The sequence below is a fragment of the Gymnogyps californianus genome, chromosome 5 (genome assembly GCF_018139145.2).
Source record: "Gymnogyps californianus isolate 813 chromosome 5, ASM1813914v2, whole genome shotgun sequence".
NCBI lineage: Eukaryota > Metazoa > Chordata > Aves > Accipitriformes > Cathartidae > Gymnogyps > Gymnogyps californianus.
This window is the reverse complement of record NC_059475.1, coordinates 45,611,711-45,632,749: the sequence shown is the minus strand read 5'-3', so window position 1 is coordinate 45,632,749 and position 21,039 is coordinate 45,611,711. Positions and strand designations below refer to the sequence as shown.

Below are 21,039 nucleotides of genomic sequence, written 5' to 3'. Positions count from 1 at the left end.
GCTCCAGCTGCTAGCTCTGGATTAGACACCAGCACACACAGGGCTGTTCGCTGGACTCCAAGCTCTCCCCTCCTGCTGCCTGCGTCCTCAATGTGTCATGCTGGGCCTTAGGAGTGGCTCAGGTCCTATTTTGGAAACAAAGAGTTAAGCATTTTCAATCTTTATTTTACAAAAATAAACCAGTTTTGCCCTGGTACTCTGTGGCCCCCAACCTTCGCCTCTGCCCCTGCTCCTGTTCCTCTCCCTGGAGCTCTGGTTTTTGCGCGCCGCAGCCAGCCGCTCGCACGGAGGCTGCCGGTGCCGCATGCTCATGTGAGCATCCCCAAGCAAGCACCGGGGAAGGGGGTTGCTGCCCTTTTGCGAATGCCTCCTCTTCCCAGGATCCAAGCTGGAAACTGCCTGAAGATGCCTCCTGGTGGCTTTGCCATTTCTGCACAGGGAGCAAGTCTTAGGCAAGTCACTCAGAGTACACACTTTGAGACGGGGTGTCCGTCCGTCCGTCCCTCTCCTTTGGATGGAAAAGTGAGCCCCACCAAGTTGCTTCTTGTCGTCAGTGGAGCCGGCAGGCTGCTGTCCCGCTGGCTGGCTCAGTGCTGGAAGCGTGGGGAGCTGATATGGGGCTGGTGGAAGGAGTGTGTGGCGTAAAGCACTTCTGGAGGTGGCGGAGGGGACGTCAGAATGGAGCAGAGCGGTTCGTGGGAGCTCAGCATCGAGGCGAAGTGCTTCATCTCCTCCGTCAGCTGCTTGATCTCCCGGCGCAGGGCAGCGTTCTGCCTCTCCAGGTCTTCACTCTCCTGAGGAGACAAAACCACAGGGGCTTCCTCAGCACGGGAGCCGCAGGGATGAGCTGGGGACAGGGGGGTCGCGGTCCCGCGCCTCTCTGCCCCGCAGAGTTTCCAGAATGACATGTTTCCGGTAAATTCGGCACAGAGCCGTGCCTGGGCAAACCCCCCTCCCCCAGCCGGCCGGGCCGGGCGCGGGTGCGATGCTGGCGGCCTCAGCCGCGCTCCCCGGCCCCGGCTTACGAGAAGTGACTGTGGCGTGCTCCCGCCCAGGCTTTCTCGCTCCCTCTCACGCACACGCACGCCGCCGGCCGCTTCCAGGGCTGCCCGGCCCGGGGGGGGAGGGCCTGCTGAATAACCGCCGTCTTTAACCAGAAAACCACCTGCCACAGGAAACCTGTCATTGCCCTGGAAAGAAAAGACTCACTGCTTCCTGCTAGCAGCCGGGGAAACCAGCGGCACGGTGGGGAGGAGGGGGAGACGCCTGACTCAGAAGAAAAGAGAAACCGAGGCCTCAGAAGAACTGAATTAATACTGTTATTAATGAGAATAACAACAAAGGGGTTAATAATGATGCTCAGCCTTGTCTCAACGATCCCAAGAGCGTCACAGCCTTTGCTACCTCTACTGCTGCCGAAGTGCAGCCAGCTCCAGGCTGGAGCATCCCAGGCCCCGACCAATCATGGAGCCAGCAGCCTGGGCAGGACCAGAGGAGGGAGAGAGGATGCGGCAGCAGGCTCTGCAAACTCAGCCGACACAGCTAAAGCGGGACCCAGTGCTCTGAGGCCCTGGAAAGCTGCACCACCACCTTGGCAAAGCGAACCTGTCACCCCTTCGCTGCCACACTGACTTCTGACGGTGCCAGCTCTCCGCGCACAGGTTGAAACACACCCAGCAGTTACAGCGGCTGTCACAGGAGGACCTTGCACAGCAAACGAGTATCTCTCAGACATGACTAAATGCTTTGGAAATCATGACTGACATCGAACTCGGGAGCTGATGGGAATCACCCAGGGGCCGGGAGCCCTAGCCTCCCCATGACTCATTCCCCTCAAAACACAAGCTATAAAGCCCTGGGGCAGATGGAGCTGCTCACTCCTTTCATACCACCATAGCTCAAGCTGCGCTATGCTCTTCTGGGCAGAACCACATCAGAGAAGCAGTGTCCCTGATGCAGAGCCGACCAAAGACAAAAAGCACTCAGTGAATGAACCCACGAGCAGCAGAGGGTCACTGTTTGCCAGGAATTGGAAAAACATTAGCAAAAATTCACAATCCATCCTGTACTTGCCTCCCTGCATTTCTCCAGCTGCCTGCCAGGATCTCTTTGTCTGAACCAAACTAGGCTTAGACCCTCTGCTCCCATCCCCATGGGAAGGCAAGAAGTGTGTGCTATCAATGCTAGCTGAGCAGTAGTAATCTCGTAAGCAAGTGGTTTTTCATCTGCTCTAAGAAGAGCAGCCCAATTCTTCTTGGTGCGCAGCTAAGCAGGATTTTCCTGGGGGAGGATCAGAGCCCATATCCACCTCCAGGATTACCTTGGAGACAGCACCGACCCCAAGGAAAGGGTGTCTCTTCACCCCTCAGGCACAGTCTCCCAGAGCCATCGCTGCTGACAGACGTAATGCGATAGCCTAGAGCCATGTCAGCTCTAGAAGGATTATCAGCTACTGAGAAAAGAGTGAAATCTCTGTCTTAAACCCAGCTCCAACCATGGACTGAGGGCACTATGTAAGGAGGAAAGTTCAGGACCGGCTTCTCAAGAATTCCTCCCAAAAATGGGAATCTGGGGGAATATGAAGACCACTAAGTCAAAGGATGGTTTTTAGAACATGAGCCTGACTACCACTTTTCAAAGGGCAGCCAAGCCCAGTGCAGGGATAAAGATGGTCTCTGCCCACTGCAGGCTGCGTGTTCTGCATCCTGCCCACCAGTGGCGCAAAACACATGGGACTGCACTTAGCAACGTGCAAAATGCAAAGGACCCCAGCCCCTGTGCTCCGACACTGACCACACACTCCTACTCAAACACACACAGCCAGAAGTGACCATCCCTCCCGAAAAGCAGATGCCTGATTCTTCACACTGGGAAGAGCCGCAGGGGTGCCCACGGTGTCACAGGAAGAGAGTGGGACAGCGGAGTGAAACCAAAGGAGGGAAAATCCATGCTAAACAACAGGAAAAGACTCCAGGTACTGTACTGTGTTCAGATGTAGAAAGGGATACAAGCACTACCATGGAGACATTTAAAAATATTAGAAAATGATTAATATTTATCTACACTGCATAGCGTCTCAGGGAACAGACCAGAGGAGGTGGCCCATTCAGCTCCACATTGCACCGTCATCCATACCAATGAATACAAAGTGCTACCGTCTCAGAAAAGCATCCTTGTACGCTGTTGCACCGCTGTGTAAGTGATGGCATGAAGCACAAACTCGGCGAGAGCCAGCCTGAGTGAGCCTGTGCTTTGAAAGAGCTTCTGACTGAACAGGTCAGAAGAGGTTAGGAAAGGAAATCGGTAATGTCAGACTGAGAGATAAAGATGGATTCAAAACTAGCTACAAAACTAAATGCTTCAGTGGCAGTTGTCCTGGGCTGTGTGCTCTCGCTGCAAGCGCTGACTCCTACATCCTGCCCTGGCCTCACTTTTCCTGTCCTGCCTCAACTGAGCATCTCCGCTCTGAGTCCCCAGGGGAAAAGCACGTTGTCCCTTATGTGAGCCTTCAGCGCCGGGGACGGGGAAGGGTGGGAGTGCTCACCAAGTGCAGTGTGTCTGCTTTCTGGGTCTGCCTCAGGCGGCTCTTCTGGGCAGCGATGCGATTCTTCTCCCTCCTTTGGACTTTCCTCATGTCATCAGAAGAGTCCTAGGGAAAAAAGGCATGGAAATGACTGGGGCAACCCCTCCCTTGCCCTGCTCCTGCAGGGCAGTAGGTGGGAAGGGGATGCAGCAGATAACATCATTGAAGCACAGGACATGGGATACACACCCTCAGCACCAGGATAAAGCCATACCCCAGGGATGTGTGATGCTTTTGGCATCCCCATTGCCAGGAGGGGCAAGTCTGATACCCTTGGGCATCCCAGCACAGCTGGGAAATGAGCACTCTCCCTTCACCAAGACACAGGCCTGGGGTATGGCTTGAGAGACCAGAATAAGGACCTCTCTCCGGAACAGAGACAATTTGAATTCCTTGTACAGAAAACCTTTCCCTTCCCTGTCTCTCTGCGGGGATACGGCACTGCAGACATTCCAGCTCCTTGGCTAAACCATCTTTCCAGAGATTCAGCCTATGTTTTCCTCCTTTCATCCCTATAGGTCTCACCCCCTCTCCATCACCCTTCTCCCTCAGGCTTTATTTGTTGCAGACCCTTACAGTGCAATGTGGCCCTTGCTTTTTAACTAGACAGACTCAGAGCTTTTGGTTTTCCCCAGGTCTCATTTGCTCCAGCTCTCTGATCTCTGTGCTTGCTCTTTTCTGGAGTCCCTTGGTAGCAATGCCTGCAATGCTGACTGCAACACTCCCAAGCCCCTTGGGCAGGGGAGAGCACAGGTCTCCAGGCTCCAGGTCACGAGCTTCATGCAGCAGCTGTTCTCTGCTGAGATCTCGTCCTGCTGCTGCCTTCTGACAGTTGAAACTGTCACACAGACTCTTTCATCTTCTATTTTCATATTGCACTGCCTCTTTTGTGGACTCTCTAACATTCACACCACCGCTTCTCCACAGGACTACAAAACTCAGCCACAAAAGTTATCTTCCCAGCCCATCAGCCTGTCCACATCCTCTCCCCCCTCCACCCCGCCCAAGATCTTTTCTTTTCTTTGAACCTAACCGTTTTATCCTTGCCTTCAGTACCCTACAAACGTCTCAGATATGGCAGCTCCCATGTCCTGCACCAAGTCCAGTCCCTATCCTTTGGCAATCCCTGTGCTTTATCCCCTTCTCTACCAGGATGCCTCCCCATCCCTAGTTGCAAGCCCAAAATCATCTGCTCTGATCATCCCCAAAATTTCTGAGCAAAGCCTCAGGTACTTGCCATTGTTGCCAGCCCTAGAGAAATGGCAAATGACAGATATAATAAAGCTTAGCCAGAAAAGGCAGTGGAAATACCTCAGACTTGTGTCAGTATCTGCCAGCAAAAGACCTACCATTAAGGTACTCCATGCAACAAACCAAAATCCCTCTGTCAAGCATTACTGAGATGAAAAACCTCTGAGGCTGAACAGAAAAGAAAGCAGACCCAAAGTGGCAGGGCTTTTCTGGGTCCCGAGTGCTGTCTGCAGCAGCAGGAAGCAGGCAGGCTGTCTCTGACCTGTCCTGGTCCATGGCGACGAGGACATGCATGCTCAGGCTCCTCACCAGAGCACCGACTCTCATGCCGAAGCTTCCTGCCTGCTGCCTGCCCGTGTATCGCAGGTGTGTATCGCAGGGCCCACCGTGCCCGGGGGTCCCAGCCCCCCAGTTGCCCCTGCATAGCCCCAGGTAACCGGGCCTCCTCTCTCTGCCTGTACCCAGCTTGGTGGCCGGGGCTCCTGCCGGGGCTCTTGGCTCAGCCCTGCATCCCTCTCCCCCCAGCTGTTCCTAGAAAGCCCCACCATACGGCACTGTGAAAACACCAGCGGTGGATGCCACCCTTCCTCCTGCCCACCCGTGGCCCACCCTGAAGGACTCTCCATCCGGGGAGAGCTGGGGAAGGGTCCCCGCTTTACCTGCTTGCTGGGAGGGGGAGACTGGCTGAAGCTGCTGGAGTCGCTGCTGTCAGAGCTGTGGGGCATGGCTCCCGTCTCTGGCTCCCAGGGCCTCTTCAGCTTCCTTTGTGCTCTTGGTGTGTCTGCCTTCTGTCTCGCTTCCCTGCCCTCTGCCCTGCCCTCCTCCGTCCCCCCTGAGATGGCCCTTGGCTTCCCAGCTCTTGCCTGTCCTGGAGGCACGCTGTCCTCCTGCCCCGCGCTCTGCCACTTTCTCTGCCTCTCCTCTCAGAGCCTCTGCACCTTCCCTTTAGGTCTTGGCCTCCTGTGGTTTCTCAGAACCTCGGGGATGTAAGCTGAAAGTCACGTGGCCGGAAACTTTAAGGCGAAGAAGAAAGTTACAGAAGAAGAAAAAAGAAAAAAAAAAAAAGAAGAAGAAGAAAAAAAAAAAGGCACATCTGGGAAAAATGAGCTTCAAAATAGCCTGAAAAACCCCCGAAAAACACCTTCAGGCGGTTGAAAAACAGCAAGATGGGTTTTCTCTGAGACAAACAGCAGAGATGGAAAGGAAGAAAAGCCCCGGCTCTGGCTGTGAAACCTGGACCCTCAAAGGAGGGCAGTGCGGAGGAGGTGCTGCCGGGAGCCCCAGAAATTCCAGGGGCACCGCGCGCCATGCCAGCCCTGCACGGTCAGGAGGTCGGTCCAGCCCTGGGCAGCCTCCGCCACCCCAGCCCAGCCGGGGAAATTCCCAGGCAGCCACCCACGTCCCCACAACCCACCCACCCCCTCCCGCCGCCCCCGACACCATTGACGTGGATCCCGGGGAGGGGACGGGTACCCTCAGCAGGTGCCACGTAAACGCTGTTTGTGCAGGTGGCTCGCATGTGTACGATGAAGCACCAGTCCCACCTGAGAAGAAAGGCTCAGGATTGTAGAATGTTTGGACCGGCTTTGGTAGGACTGGTGTTTTCTATAAGGCAAAGCTCTTTAGCGCTTTAAAACATTCATTAGTACCTCACCACTGGCCCGCAAGGGGAATATCAACCCTGGCACACAAATTAAAGTGCTGTAAACGTAACGGTCTATGGACCCAGAAGCTAAACCTGAGACCTAATTCTCACTCCAGGCCATGGTATGAGCTTGGCTACACCCCAGGGATGTGAGACTGTCATGCAGAGGTCCTGAGTCCCTGCCTGCTCCCCTCTAGCCCCTCTCACCACAGCTGGCAGGAGAAGATGTGGGACAGGACTATGTGGAAGACAGGAGCATTATGGCACATTGGAGGTTGTTTCCTTGCTGTTCTCCCTCTGACAGCACCCAACTTGGGCATGGCCCATGCAGACGGCAGCAAAGAGAAGTTGCTTTGCATCCCCTTGTTTCTCATCTGGTCTGTGCTGTGTGGGACTACTTCCACCCGTAGTACGAGCCTCAGGAGACTGAAGATGTGCAAGCAGCCCCTGGGACAGCAGTGCTTCAGGAGTGCCCTCAGGGTACCCCATGCTAGCCGCTCTGGAGGTGACAGTGCAGGAGCAGGGAGTGCCAAAGCAGGAGCCATTTGCTTTCTGATCTGCTCATGTTGCCAGAGCCAGCGGGATGAACCGGGGCTATGTGCCAACAGGCTCTCCAGCCACAGACAGGAGCATGCATCTTTGGAGTGGCTAAGTTCTCATATGTTCCATGAGGAGCAGATACAGAAACAGGCATGAACCCATCCACAGTAATCCACTTCTGTGGAAAGCAGCAATTCCCAGTTCCCACTTACTGGTTTTCATTGCATATTGGTGTTTTGGTTGAGTTTCTCCTGCCTCAAGCAGGAGCAGCGAGCAAGTCTCAGCAGCAGGGCATCAGCAAGGGCACTTGAGATGCAGTTGTCATTAGGGCAAAAATATTGGCATCTTTGGGTTTGCAGCCTTATTGCAGCACAGAAAGCACACGTGCAGAGAGACACATGCTTGGAGCACAGCGCAGACTTGCGTGGGCATTGCTGGCATTTCTTCCCAGCCCTGCTGCTCATGGAGGCAACGCAGGGGCAAACATGGCCAAAAGCAAGAACTGCGTGAGGCTAGCTACGGGCTGGGCAGCTCAGGGAAATCACCTGGCCTAGCTCCAGTGGCAAAACTGCTCCGTTTTGACCCATTTGCTTCTTTAGAAACATCCTGTGGCACTGGTGCACTACCCTTGGCCCTGTTATCTGAACATTTCACAGCCTTGAGTGTATTTTTTCTCCTGGTGTGCTGTAGGGAAATGCTAGGATCCTCTACACTTTCGAACGTGGCTGCAGGGGTGTACTTGCTCGGCATGAGCCACCCTGAGGGACCCCGTCTCCTGGCAGTGCAGCCCCCGTGTAGCAGGCAGGGCTCCTCTGGCGTGGCTGGCTCCAGGAATGGAGCCACTGAAGGCACTGGTGAGACGAGGGGCTCGCGGGGCGTTGAGTTCAGGCCTCCCAAGGCACCAGCTAGCGGCACAACCATTGAAGCATCCATTCACTTGCTGCATTGCTACACTTCCTCTGAACTGTGCAACCCCATGCAGCACTTCCTTTCCAGGAAGCACGCCGCTGGATTTCCACTCTCCTGAGGAAACCCACACTCCTCTGCCGGCGAGCGGGTCTCAGAGACTGCCTGGCCTGCCCTGCTTTACAGCCTGCTGTTGCTCACGGCAGGACGGAGGGAGCTCCTTCCTCAGGGAAAAATATCCTTGTTCCATTATTGGGCAAATAAGTTGAATTCCCTCCTTTTGTACCTAGCAAGGCCGGCGGCTGAAGGGAGGCAATCGGGAAGGCGGTGGGTGCGTTGGCAGGAGGCAGTGCAGGGAAGCTGGGTGTCCCGGCAGGAGCTGGATGGTCACTGCAGAACTGGCCAGGACGTGGCTATGGCAAAGGCTATTCTTTGATCCACAGGAGGAAAGTTTTGAGCTGCACCCTGATTTGCCCAGAGCTGGGCTTTTATTAACAGCTGATGGAGAAATATCAGGAGAGAGTGACATCGTGGGAGAAGGTTTGGACACTTGGTCTCGCTGAGTGGGAGTAAGAGAGCATTCCCCTTCCCTCCTTGCCCAAACACACTCCTCGCCCTCAAGCTGGCTATGATGCTAGTGAATTCCTGTCACTTATGAGCAATGAATAAGTGTGCTGTAAATGAGACAGTGTCTCCTGGTGGGAAGGTGGGCAGAGCCTTCACAGCACTCCCCTGGACTGGACAGGACCAGTGTTGCCTCCTCACAGGCAGTGCCCCATGCCATTCCTCCGGAGAGAGCTGCGATCCCCTGACCCAGAGCAGCAGAAACCACCAGTGTGGCTCCACCAGCGTCTGCTCATGGCTCTCTGGGTGCTGCCCTGGGCACCTGCTGCAGGCACAACGTGGGGAGCTAATATCCTGCTGTCCCTCCCCAGGCTCTCCCTCTCCCCTGCTATCAGGGGGAGCCTCAGGAGCCAGCCTCCTAATCTTTGTGGTTGATTTAGGTGACTAAATTTACACTGTGAATAACGTCCCCTGACTTTCTTTCTGGGATTATTTAGGTTTCTTGATCTTAATCACAGTAGCTGTGAAATCGCTGTCAGTAGCACTGGATGAACTCACAAGTGTTAGGTTACTGCCATATCGGCAGCTAGATGGAGCAGGGATATTTCCAGAGGTTTTTAGGGGAAGGATGGGGCCATCCAGTTCTGCATTTGTCCCTTCTGAATAACTGCTGAAGGGAGTGCTGGGCCTAGTGTGATGCTGACTGCCAGAGAAATGGTTTGAAAGCAGCAAGATGCAGTTCAGCAAGACCAAATGCAAATGTAAAGCAAAGTGACATGTAGGTAGAAGAACTGGGGAATAACCGACCGGGCAGCAGAATGGCAGGGAAAAATCTGGGGGTTGCAGAGAATCATAAACTGAAGCTTCGCCAGCAGCGCGGAGGTGTCTCAAGGGGGCTGGGTACTGGCCTGGGGTGCTGGGTGCAAGGCAGAGGAGATGACTGCCCTGCGCTGCCTGTGCAGGGCCAGGACCCATTCAGAGTCCCAGGTCCAGAAGTGGAAAAGTCCAGAAGAAAACAATAAAAAGCATAAATACACAGAAATCTTGCACTAAGAGAAAGGAGTGAAGAAGTTGGGTCCATTTAGCCTAGAAAAGAGAAGTCTTGGGGGTGGGAAGTGGGTGGGGAGGAAGGAGCAGTCTTTGGTATGTTGTAATGGAAAGGGTGGTCAGCTGTTTTCTGTGCAGCCAGTGCAGGGTAAGAAGCTCTGGGCTCCAACTGTAGCAGGAAAGGTTCAGGTCTGAGGTTCGAAGCAAGATGAGGTTAGGAAGACCTTGGGATGGGCAATTCAGGAAAGTTATTCAAGCCCCTTCATGTGAAGTGGCTGGGAACAAACCTCTGTTGGAAAGGGTCCAGGCTGAATCCTGCCTCTGTAGGATGGGTTAGAGTTATGTTCCCAAGGTTTAAATAAGGAAAAATAATTTTAAAAAAAGAAAAAAGCTACTAAGATGGGCTCCTCAGAGCCCAGAGAGTACATGGGACGTTTCTCAGCCTTAACTGCAGCCAGTCCCTTTGCCTCCAAAGCCCAGAAAGGTCCCTATGTCCCACCTGTGCAGCTTCCTCAGCACAGGTGGTTGCTAGAGTTCCTTGTAAACCTGCTGCTCCAGCCCTCTCACCTGCTGCAGGCTTATGGCAGCAACGTTCAAAATGCATCTCACCCCATCCATCTCACCCGTCTTGTTTGCATGACCATTCAGTGCATAGTGCTATTTAAAAATCCAACCTACAGCAGCTACCAACTTCAGCCTCCTGTAAACCACTGAGGTTGTTTCTGCTTCACATGTAGCATTTTATGCAAATAATTTCTTACAATATTTGGACAATTGCAACAATCTGCTTATCATTCCCCGCATGAGTTTGAAGACTTTTGTGTGGAATTCGGTGCTGATAAGAGATGTTAAGCGAATGGTGGTGTTGAACAAAGTCTTTGCTCTCTACCAGACAAGCTTCTGCCATGTCAGCACATGTTGGTCCTGTCTGCGACGTGGGCAGCTTCCCCAGCTGGCAGGATGGCTTGTCTCCATCACCAGGGCTATTTCATCTTGGCTGAGCTGAGTGAGTGTGAGAGTGAGGTTGTGGCAGGAGAGCTCAAGCATAGCCCCGCCAAATTCATCCCACCTAGCAGAGAGCAAACGCCCGTCACACAAACACTTTCACACAAACACACCCTTACTGGGAGCAACCTGACAACGTACAGAAACCAGGTACTTTACACCCTGAATGTCTAAGAAATGACAAGGGCTGTAAGTCAAGCACACAAAAGCATGGAAATCCCAGAATTGGCTCCCTTAAGCATACTGCATTTACACCCTCACACCATGTAAAATGCTGTGCTCTATAACTGCACGATCCACAAAGGTTTCTTCCCTGGCATGGCTGCGTTACCTTCATCACTGTTCTGTGGTCAGAGCCTGCTCCAACATCCTGCTTTTCCACTTCTTCACGGACTTTTTCTAGTGCTCATCACTTCAGCACTGAGTGAGTGCTTCAGGGCTATTAATGAAGCTGTTTTCTCAGCCACCTTTTCAGGTGTGGGGGTGGAGTTATCCCTATTTAACAGCTGCAAAACAAAAGACAAAGAGACATTTAGGTCATAAGTACTCATTCATTTTGGACACACAGTTTGAACCAACTAAGATCTAAGTTTTCAGTGTTTTTGGCTCTATATAGCACTTTATTTAACCAAACCCCAGCTCCTGATGTCTGTGACTGCAGCTGCAAACTTTTAGCACTTCTGTAAATCAGCTCCGGCAAATGAGGAAGATGTGGCTGCTCCTGTGAAAGCTCTTGCTTATGCGGCTCACCGACTCGCAGAGTAACTTCGAGGCAGGGGCAGACACAGACCCAGCTCTCCAGGGAGGCACCAAGTGTCTACCCAGGAGACCCTCCTTTCTTTGCACAGTCCCTCGCTTCACCGACTAGATAGGAGTTTCCCAGCCCTGCTAAGAAAGGAGGCAGCCTAGCTGACCGGCTCATCGTTCCCTCCGGCCAAGGTCCAGCCTAGGTGCTGAAGAGGTGGCAATCCAGGGCAAAATGCAGGAGGTGATCATGTGCACAAGACAGCTGAAGCTAGGTTGCCCAGGCAAACCCATTTCTGTCAATTTTTAGCTCTTCAGTACTTGGCTTTGCCACTTTTATAGTTTTTTGGAATGTCATTAGTAATGCTTTTTATGTCTATGTTTTAAAAGAAGGAAACTATAGAAAGGAAACGCCAAATGTGCTAGCTTTCCAGATATGGACATAGAGCTCCAGGTAGCTGGGGTCCGTCTGACCCCGCTGGAGTGGGAGAGCAAGTCTGGCCAGAGCCTCCCAGCTGACAGGTTGTCAGGAGGTTGTCAGGGTCTGACCTCCAACATATATGGGAGTTTCAGTCTCAAGACACAGATAATTAGAGTTCATCCCAGGCTATTGAAGGGATGAACCACAGTCTCCTTCTCCTGTCCTGTATATATCGACTGGTTGGGTAGTTAGTTGAGCAACCTCTGATCTGTTCCTGGCAAGGACTTAGCAGCTCATGAGCAAGTACTCAGATGTGCACTTACATGACTCTCCAGGTCAACAGATCCCAAATCCTGGTAGAGTACATCCATTTAAGGCCAAACTTTCTCTCGCTGCTGTCTTCACAGGCCCTGTCTAGCTTCCAGGATCTGGTCAGAAATGGACCGGACCACCCAGCCATGCTGGATATGTACACACTTGGGGCACGGAAAAGGCTTGGCTGCCAGATGCCCCCCCAGTCAACCAGGGCTTCTTTGCTTCCGCTGCCTGGGCTGAGCCCACCGGTTGAACTATCCAAGCGCATGGACGGGGCGTGCGGAGGGTGCAGATGTTGTCTGACGGTTTGACTCATCTCGGTGGCAGTCTCGTTCAGTGATGATGGGGAAGGCCCAAAGAGGAAGGGCAGTGACCCGTTTAACCAGAAGGGCTGATCCACCCAGGGGTAGACTTACCAGTGCTGGTAAGGGGCCATAGCCCCAGCTTCCTTCGTGCTGCCCAGCATGCGCATTTCCAGGCTACACAAGGACAGGAGAGACGCGTGGCTGTCCAGCCCTGCCACTGTGGCAGCGGGACCCAACCTTGGGCCTCTGCTAGCGCTGCAGCGAATCCAATCACAGCAACCAAGCAGCAAAAATTGTGCTCCCAGGGGATGACCACAGCCTGATGGGGCATTTGATGTTCACTGGGCATTGGTTGCAGCCATGCCCCATGGCATGGGGGTGGAGGGTGAACGCATTCCTTGTCTCTTAAATTAATACATGACTCTTGAGTGTATTGCGTGGCTGGTCCATGACTCCATTCAGACGAAAATGTTCTTCAACACCACCCATCACCATAAGACATGTTCAAGCCTCCTAAGGATTGAGTACAGCTGATTTAGGGCATGTTCTTGCAGCTAGACTCCGAGGCACCCATCTCAGCAGGAGATGACTGTGAACAGCACCCATGTTAGTACTGTACTTCCACCCCAATGGGATCTGCTTCACTTACTTAGGGGGTGTAAACACTGGTTCTCCCTTCCCCCCCACCCCATTTGGTGGGAACAAATGCTTCCCAAACCCTTCGGCTCACGCAGTGTGGTTGGAGGAGGTGTTCAACACAAGTAGCTGCACTGATGGGCGCACGTGCAGTGAGCTTGTGCCTGGGGAGTGCGTGGTGCTTGTACAAGCAGTGCCGGAGCACAGCATGTCGGAGGCGGCATGTGGGAGGACAGGCAGCGTGGAGCAGAGCGGCTGTGAAGGAGAGGGCAGGGGAGCTGTGCGGAAGGTACACTTGGCGCCCATGCAAGTAGCACTGATCGGCAGTACCGCACTGGCAGAGTTATCAAAACACACACAAATGCGTATAAGCCCCATCTGCCTGGGCGCTGCATTGGCACACGCTGGCGCACCCGCCGGCTGGCACGCACAGCTCTTGCCTGCTGGCAGCTCTCCAGGAGAGACCCCGTCCCAGAGCGGGCTGCTGGGGGAGGCAGCGGCAGAGCTGAGCCCCTGCCCCGCGCCTGGTCTGTCCCCCGGAGCCCCCGGCCGGCTCAGGGCTCCTCAATGCCTTTTTGAGAGAAACACGAGGAGGGAGGCTCCTGGTCCACCGCCCAGACACGAGGGAGGACCTGCTTAGTGCTGGCTATTTCAGAGGGCTTGCGAACCCCCACAAGTTTCCCAGGGGGCTCAGAGCAGCAGATGGAGGGAGGGAAAGGGGGCAGTTTCAGATGACCACCAATCCTGTGCTTTCCACCCTCACATTTCGGTGCCCCGGCCTGACAGAAGTGCTCCTTAACCAGCCTCCTGGGGCATGGCTGCTTTTCCTACGGTTTTGGCAGTGGCTGCCAGCACCAGCGCCCAGACACAGCTGCCCTGCGGGCTCTCGGCGGCACCTCATCCCTGAACGTGCTTTGGAGGTGGGACGCGGGAGAAATGCTGCACCCTACGTCATGCCAGCAGTGCTGCTGCAAGGCCCTGGCTTGAAGAGCCAGTCTTCCTGCTGTCTCTAACAACTGCCAACACTGGCTTCAAAGAGGGGATACGAAAAAAGACAGAAACTCCTTTCCACCCTTCTTTACCTGAACCCCAAAGTAGGTGTCTGAGAACCGTGCCATCTTCTATCTTTTTTAAGCCAAACTTTTTGACTTGAGTTTTGGGTATCCTTGTTTTTCATATCAATACCTGATCCCTTGGGAGCCTGCTGAAACTGTTGGCCGACAGGGCATCTTGTCCACCTGCACAAAGCAGTTTGCTGGCCCTGTGAGAAGTGTGTCAATTTACCAGTTTGAAATGAGTTGTCTTTCCATTTCTTTGAACATCTTGTGAGGGGGTGAGCAGAGGAACAGACTTATCTCTAAGCCAGGCATTGCTCTGCACATCTCTATCACGCGGCATTTCACTAGTTTCCGCTCTAAACTAGCGGGACTTTTAGTCTCCGCATAGGGAAATTTTCCTGCAGCCCTAATGTAGATCAGCACTCATCTTTGGATGTCTCCTGTTTTCGCAGCGGGGCAACCAGAAGCAAAGACAGCACCCCAGGAAAGCTACCCCACAGCCGTCTACAATGGCATTACAGTTATAAAGGATGGATGTACTCTTCTTCATCCCATTCCTCATACAGCCTTCCTCCTTTCCCCACTGCTGCACAGTGAGCGGGACCCACCGGGTAGCTCTACCCTGAATTTGGAGCACAGCCTTGAACCAATTGGCACTCTCATCTAAACCACCTAGGTGCCAGCTGGTGCTTACGTGTGCTCCAGAGCGTGGCTGGGAGAAATGCTGAGGTGCTGCTACCCCAGCATACAAACCCAGCCACCGAGCAGCCCAGGCCCTTGCAGCCCCCGCGAATGGTTGCTATCAGGTGAGGAAATCTGCCCCAAAGCCCTGCCTGAACGAGGCTCCATGTCACATGCAGGGTGGCCCAGCAGGGTACACTGGCAGCTTGCATTGCTCCTAAAACTTGTGCACATGAGCCAGCAACCTGCAAGTATCCTATGGGCAGCAAAGCAGATGCCTGCAGCCACATTTAAGTCAGCTCTGCACCTCTCCCTCACAGACACAAAGAACATCTCATGCCTGCACCCAGGGGATTTTGTTTGAACCAGTGAGTTTGATTTTGCCAGCCTGTTATGCTGGCAGCATGGGGTGCCGTTGTCCTGCCTGGTCACACAGCAGTGCCATTGTCCTGCCCGGTCACACAGCAGTGCCAGCACGCACCAGCACCTTGACTAGCTTAGCCACTCATCCATCATCTGCTGGCTGGAGCTGGTGAATGAATCAGGTCACTTTGCTTACAACGGAAGGTCTGCACAGAAGAAAAGGGATGCCTCACTCGGCAAACGTCTACGTAATGCAGCAGTGACTCTGCCTGGCACCCACGGAGTTTGCCTCTGTCGCAGAAGCTGGTAGCCCACGTACTGAGAGGCACTTGCCAATAACCACGTTAGCTCTAGCGCAAACCCCCTCTTACTAACTGTCTGGTCACCGGGTGTTCAGCATCACCTTGCAATGAGCTGTCAGCCATTTTATCCTCAACCACAAACTACGTCTTAGCCTGCCTAAAGGCTCCACTGGATTTAGGACCCCACAGGCCTGCGGCAAAGCCTTGCTGCCCACTTCCTCCTGACGACCCCTGGCCATTTCAGCACAAGCAGGTGTCCAGCAAATCCAGCCAGCCCGGACAATACTGCTGGAATTGGGGCCATGGCAAAGCAGAGGCAGGAACTGCAGTGTCAGGAGTCAGGACTTCCCCTGACAGCGCCACAGATGACAACTCAGCAAGTTCATTCTGCAGAAACTAGATAACATCAGCACAAGGTGGTGGTTACTGGCAAAGGATCCTGTTCCTGAAGCTTCATCTGAGACGTGACAGGCTGCAGTGAAACCTCGCTGTCACACAGACCCAAACTCTGCTTTTGCCGAGACCCACGCGGGCTTCTGGAAGTAGCTTCTTGCTGGTATTTCCCAGGAGCTCCAGCTTGCAGTGCTGGGAGCCAGGGCTGGAAAAGCCCATCAGCTTGCTAACACGGGGCCTTTTTGTCTAGCAGACTCCCTTGAGCTGGACAGGGATGTGGAGCTGTCAGTCCTACCCACGGTGACCCACCTCCTGCCTCAAGTGACAAGAGTTTTTCCTCCTCCCCAAGGGCTAAGCTTTCCCCAAACCCCATGGCACCCGGCTCACGCTCTGTGCACAGACAGCTGGACACAGGGCTGGAGAGAGGAAAGCCATTCCTTTGCTGATGGGGAACTGAGAACCTGTCTGCACAGAAACATTCAGAATGGCTAAGCTATATTAAACTTGGAAGCGACTGAAGTGCAATAAACCCCTTGGCAGATGCTCTTATTCAGAATTAAAGCGGTCAAGGTACAACTGGGCTCGCTCCCTCCCACCCTGGGCAGGCTATGCTTGCAAAGAGCTTATCACTACAGGCAGTCATACCTGCTGCCCGCTCTGCCAAATGCATCCCCCAGGCTGGAGTCCACTTGAGTTGGTCACTCCACTTAAAAAAGCCAAACCAAAGTAAACCCACTTTAACTCAGTAGCAGGGCATCTGGCGGAGGGTTTTATACCACCACACTAGCCCACCGCTTTAGCTAATTTGGATTAACTTCTTGTGCGCCCTGACAGACAAACCCAAAGGCTCAGTGATGTTAAGCTCTCTCATCCCACAGCCACACACTGCATCTGCAGCCAAGCTCTGACCCAAACTCGGCCCCAGGCAATGCCTCGGCTGCAGAGCCCGGTTTTGGCCTGTGCGAGCTGCTCTGTGCCTCCCTGCCAGCCCCAGCTCCTCCTCCGCCTTCTCCCCACGTGTGCAATGAGGAGCTGAAATGTGTCCGCGCTGGGCAGGAGAACCCAGCTGCGTGCAGGCAGAGCCACCGAGGCTGCCTCAGGCACCAAGGCTTGGAGAAGCATCGCAGGCGCCGGCTGCGCCTGGACTTAAAACCCAGTCGCAGTGGGGGAGCCAGCCCAAGCCGGCAGCTGCTCCCGGGCCTCTGCTCCAGGGGGTTCAGCCGCAGAGAAAAGGCAAACCCAAGCTGTGCTATCACGGGTGCCAGCTCTTCCCATGGCCCTGCCCAGTGAGAGCCAGGGAGACCTCCCGGCTGCAGGGAAGGGTTTTTTCCTCGGACAGAAAGGGTTGGCGGCAGAGCCGCTGCCAGCGAGCTCCCTGCTGGCAGCGCTGGCTACACCTCTGACAGCACCCACCCTGCCTGCCCCCACATCCCAGCTGGGAGATGTCCCCGGCCACCCCACCAGCCACACGGTGCGGGGAGGCTCATGCCCTTAACCGGGGACAAGTGACCCACCCGGCTCTGCCCTCCAGGGCAGTTTCCCAAGCCCAGCAGGAGCACGGTGCCTCCACAGGGGCAGGGGATGCCCATAGTCCCATTCCCACAGCTGGTGCCTGCCTCCCACCGGCTCGCCCCCATGCCCCAATCACCGGCAACCAGTGATCACAAATAAGCAAAAAGTGCACAAAGGCATGGGGAGCCAGGTGATATTTCCGGGCTCAGGGAAGTGGCAGTTGGTTTTTCTCGTTTCTCTGCAATCATCCTGGCAGTGCAGGAGTTTTCCCCTGCTCCAGTCCTGCTGCCCGGCTGTGGGCCATGCCGGTGCCAGTGCTGCTCAGCGCAGTCTGGCACCCATGGTAGTCAAAGCAGCTTCTGTGTCTCTTGGTAAATATCAAGGCTGGGGATTTTTGGGGCTTGTTTTCCAGCAAGTTGAGTAGAAGAACCAATAAGGACAAAGATAAATTAATACCTGCTGCCCTTGGCTCAAAATGAAACAAGAGAGGCAGGTCACTGGCAAAGGTTAGTTAATACCACTTACCGCAGTGTCACGGAGTTGCCCTCAGCCCCTGCCAAGAAGGGCAGAGGAGGCAGTTTTTCAAACACAAAGTGAGAACAATACTATGAAAAACTGCAAAGTAACAGCCTCCAAGCATCCTTTGCCTGTGACCAGCCGTGGGCCGGGGGGGCTGGATGCCCTTGCCCCCAGGGCAGCACACAGGGACTGGCACCTGCAAGGGGGACGGGGGCAGCGGGTGGGGAGAGGGGGAGAAGAGGAGGAAAGGAAGGGAGCCACGACCAAGCTTTGGGGAGCACGATGGGCTGCTCGACTGCTCCAGGATGAGCTGGTTGCAGGAGAGAGGGGTGAGGAGCTGGCAAGACTGGGGACCATTGTGGGGAAACCGGGACCCTCAGCCCATCACTCCAGCACTGCCTCAGGCCTGGTACTTTGGGGCAAAGTGGCACCTACCTTTCCCTGGGGGGGAAGAGGTGAGAGTGGCTTTGCAGAGGGAACTGGGGGTAGTGTGTGAAGGACACTATGGAGCTGGGACAAGCATCTGAGCAATGGAAATGTGATGGGGCTCATCTGCCTGGGCTTCAGGAAAAATGTGGTATCATGCCCTGGGGAAAGCTCCTGCCTGAATTGGTGAGTATGGGAAGGAGCACTAGGGTTATGACCTGAATGTGGATCTCACAAAACAGGAGATGGGCATCTGCTGGAGGGGGGTGCTGGCACCCCGGGAGTTACTGCTGGTGGTCCTGGTTGTTGAGCCACCTCAGGTATCTTGCAAGCAGAGGGGCCTGCAGGTGAAATGGCCGGGAAGCACCAGCGATGCCGAGCAGGCTCATGTCTCTGACAAGAACCATCTGACACCGCGGGATGGCACCACGAACCATAGAATCACAGGAAGGTGCGGGTTGGACAGGACCTTTAAAGATCATCTAGTCCAACCCCTCTGCCATTGGCAGAGTCATCTTCCACTAGACCAGGTTGCTCAAAGCCCCATCCAACCTGACTTTGAACACCTTCAAGGGTGGGGCATCCACAACTTGTCTGGGCAACCTGTTCCAGTGTTTCACACCCCCCCATCGTAAAAAGTTTCTTCCTCATATCCAATCTAAACCTACTCTCTTTCAGTTTAAAACTGTTGCCCCTTGTCCTGTCACTGAAGGCCCTGGTGAAAGTTCCCGCTCCATTTTTCTTATAAGCCCCCCTTTAAATATTGCAAGGCTGCAGTAAGGTCTCCTCGGAGCCTTCTCTTCTCCAGGCTGAACAACTCCAGCTCGCCCAGCCTTTCTTCATAGGAGAGGCGCTCCAGCCCTCTGCCCATTCCCGTGGGCCTCTTCTGGACCTGCTCAAACAGTTCCATGCCTTGTGCTGGGGCCCCCAGAGCTGGAGGCAGGGCTCCAGGCCGGCTCTCGCAAAGCAGCGGTGCATACGAAGCCGGCGCTCCGGGACAGGCACCCGGACTCCCTGGCACAGGCTGGCAATGGCTGAGCCGGAGAAGGGCCGAGGGGGGCAGCCGGGCCGAGGGGGGCGGCCTGGCCGCTGCTCAGCAGCGGGGAGCATCCACCGGGTCCGGCGGCGGCAGCCCAGCCCTGCCCAGCCCCGCTCCCGGCGGCAGGCGGCGACCCGGCCGCCGGCCCCGCCGCTCCCGCGGCCGCGCAGCTCCTCCTGCCGGCGGGCTGGGCTCCCGCCGCCGCCCGCACCGGGCTGGGGTCCCGCGTCCCCCCCGCCGCCTCACCCTGCCCCTTGGGGGCGCAGGGGCAGCCCTGCCCGGGCCCAGAGAGAGGAGCAGGGCCGGGGGGCAACACCGACCGTGGGGTGGTTCAAGGGGATGCACGCAAGCGGGACACGGCGAGGCCACGGTGGCTCCGAGAGGGACTGGCACGGGAGAGCGGAGGGAAGAGGGAGGAGAGGGGTCGGCCACAGGCGGCTGGCTGCTCCGCACGCTTCTCTGGTCCCCAGTATGTGAGCACTGCGGCAGCCTACCAACGGTCTCATGAAAACCTGTTTCCAACCATCTCATATGCAGGTTTATGTGAGCACAAGCGAACTTCAGGCTGGACTAGCCAGTGAGTAAGACAAGAGGACTGCGGGCCAGCAGCTGCAGTGGGGCTGCGGTACTCCAGGGCTCCTGTGCCTTGTGCTAGCAACTGTGGAGACCATCTAAAACCAGCGATGGGAGGGATCCACAGCCGTGCATGTGTGTGTGTGTGCGCGCGCGCACCCATGAGGACCAGGGATTCAGCCTGACGACTGGCTGGACTGGGGGACATGGGGCTGGCAGCAGCCTCACATCTATCAGGCTCCAGCACCGCTGGCACCAAGCCTTGTCCCAGAAGTACATGATACCATCAGCTCTGCTCTCATAGTGGCCCACAGCGCACCCAGCACAGGATGTGTGGGTGTGCGATGGCCAGGAGGTGGCTGCCTGACCTTTGCGAAGTGTCCCTTGTGTTTTTCCAAGCAAACCTGCATTACCAGCCCTTGCATGAAGGGGACCCAGGTGGGAGGACATCATTGCCACAGGTACAACCATTGCTCTTTAGGTTTGGGAACACCGTTCTGGCATGCAGCAACATGGGCTGTGCCTGGCATGTGCCCCCTGCTCCTGCCCATGCCCAGGAGATGCCACTGTAATGCACCAGGCTGAAAGGTGTCCAGCAGGACTGCCTGTCCCATGGCAATATTTGTACCTCTGCTAAGGGGGGGTTGGAAAGGACACATGGTACCAGAGTCAGGAACATCAAATAGCCCATCTCCTACAGGGACCAGGAGGGGTTTTCAGCCCAGGGCTGCTCAGAGATGGAGCCTTTCCCATTCAACGCTCGCAGGCTGTGGCTTACAGGGCAGAGGCCCAAACCCTCAGCTTTAACTTCATTGGGTCATAGCCTAACCAAGTCCACTGAAAAGAAATGCCCTAAACTGAGTGGCAAACCCCTTGGTACTGACTGGAATGCAGCAAAAGGCTGTTTGGAGGATATACAGGAGACTGGGCAAAAACCTATCTGGGCACTTCCAGGGCTCAGATAGCTCCTGCCTGAGCCTTGGCTGGAGTAGCTAAGCCTTAAACTGATGTAGATCCATCACGCTTCTGCTGCTGCCTTTGCTAGCTGCTTCTAGTATGCTTGGTTTCAAAGGGCACCTCATATTTCTCTTTCAAGCCAGCTGTTTTCATAGCAGGAATTGTTACTGCAGTGTGGCCATTTGCCAGAGAAGGGCCATCGCCTGCATCCACGGCACTGCCAGTGCTGCTGGAAGGTGCGTGCCAGGTGGGTG

General features: G+C 55.0%; 1 protein-coding gene across 1 annotated transcript; it reads right to left on the bottom strand.

The window, feature by feature from the left end:
* Nucleotides 1-227: 227 nt before the first annotated feature.
* BATF (basic leucine zipper ATF-like transcription factor) lies at nucleotides 228-5,559 on the bottom strand. Its single transcript, XM_050898246.1, has 3 exons — nucleotides 5,494-5,559; nucleotides 3,545-3,649; nucleotides 228-794 (listed from the first exon to the last, which is right to left on the bottom strand). The coding sequence occupies exons 1-3, from the start codon at nucleotides 5,557-5,559 to the stop codon at nucleotides 588-590; spliced, it is 378 nt and encodes a 125-aa protein (XP_050754203.1). The 3' UTR covers nucleotides 228-587.
* Between the last annotated feature and the right edge of the window lie 15,480 nt (nucleotides 5,560-21,039).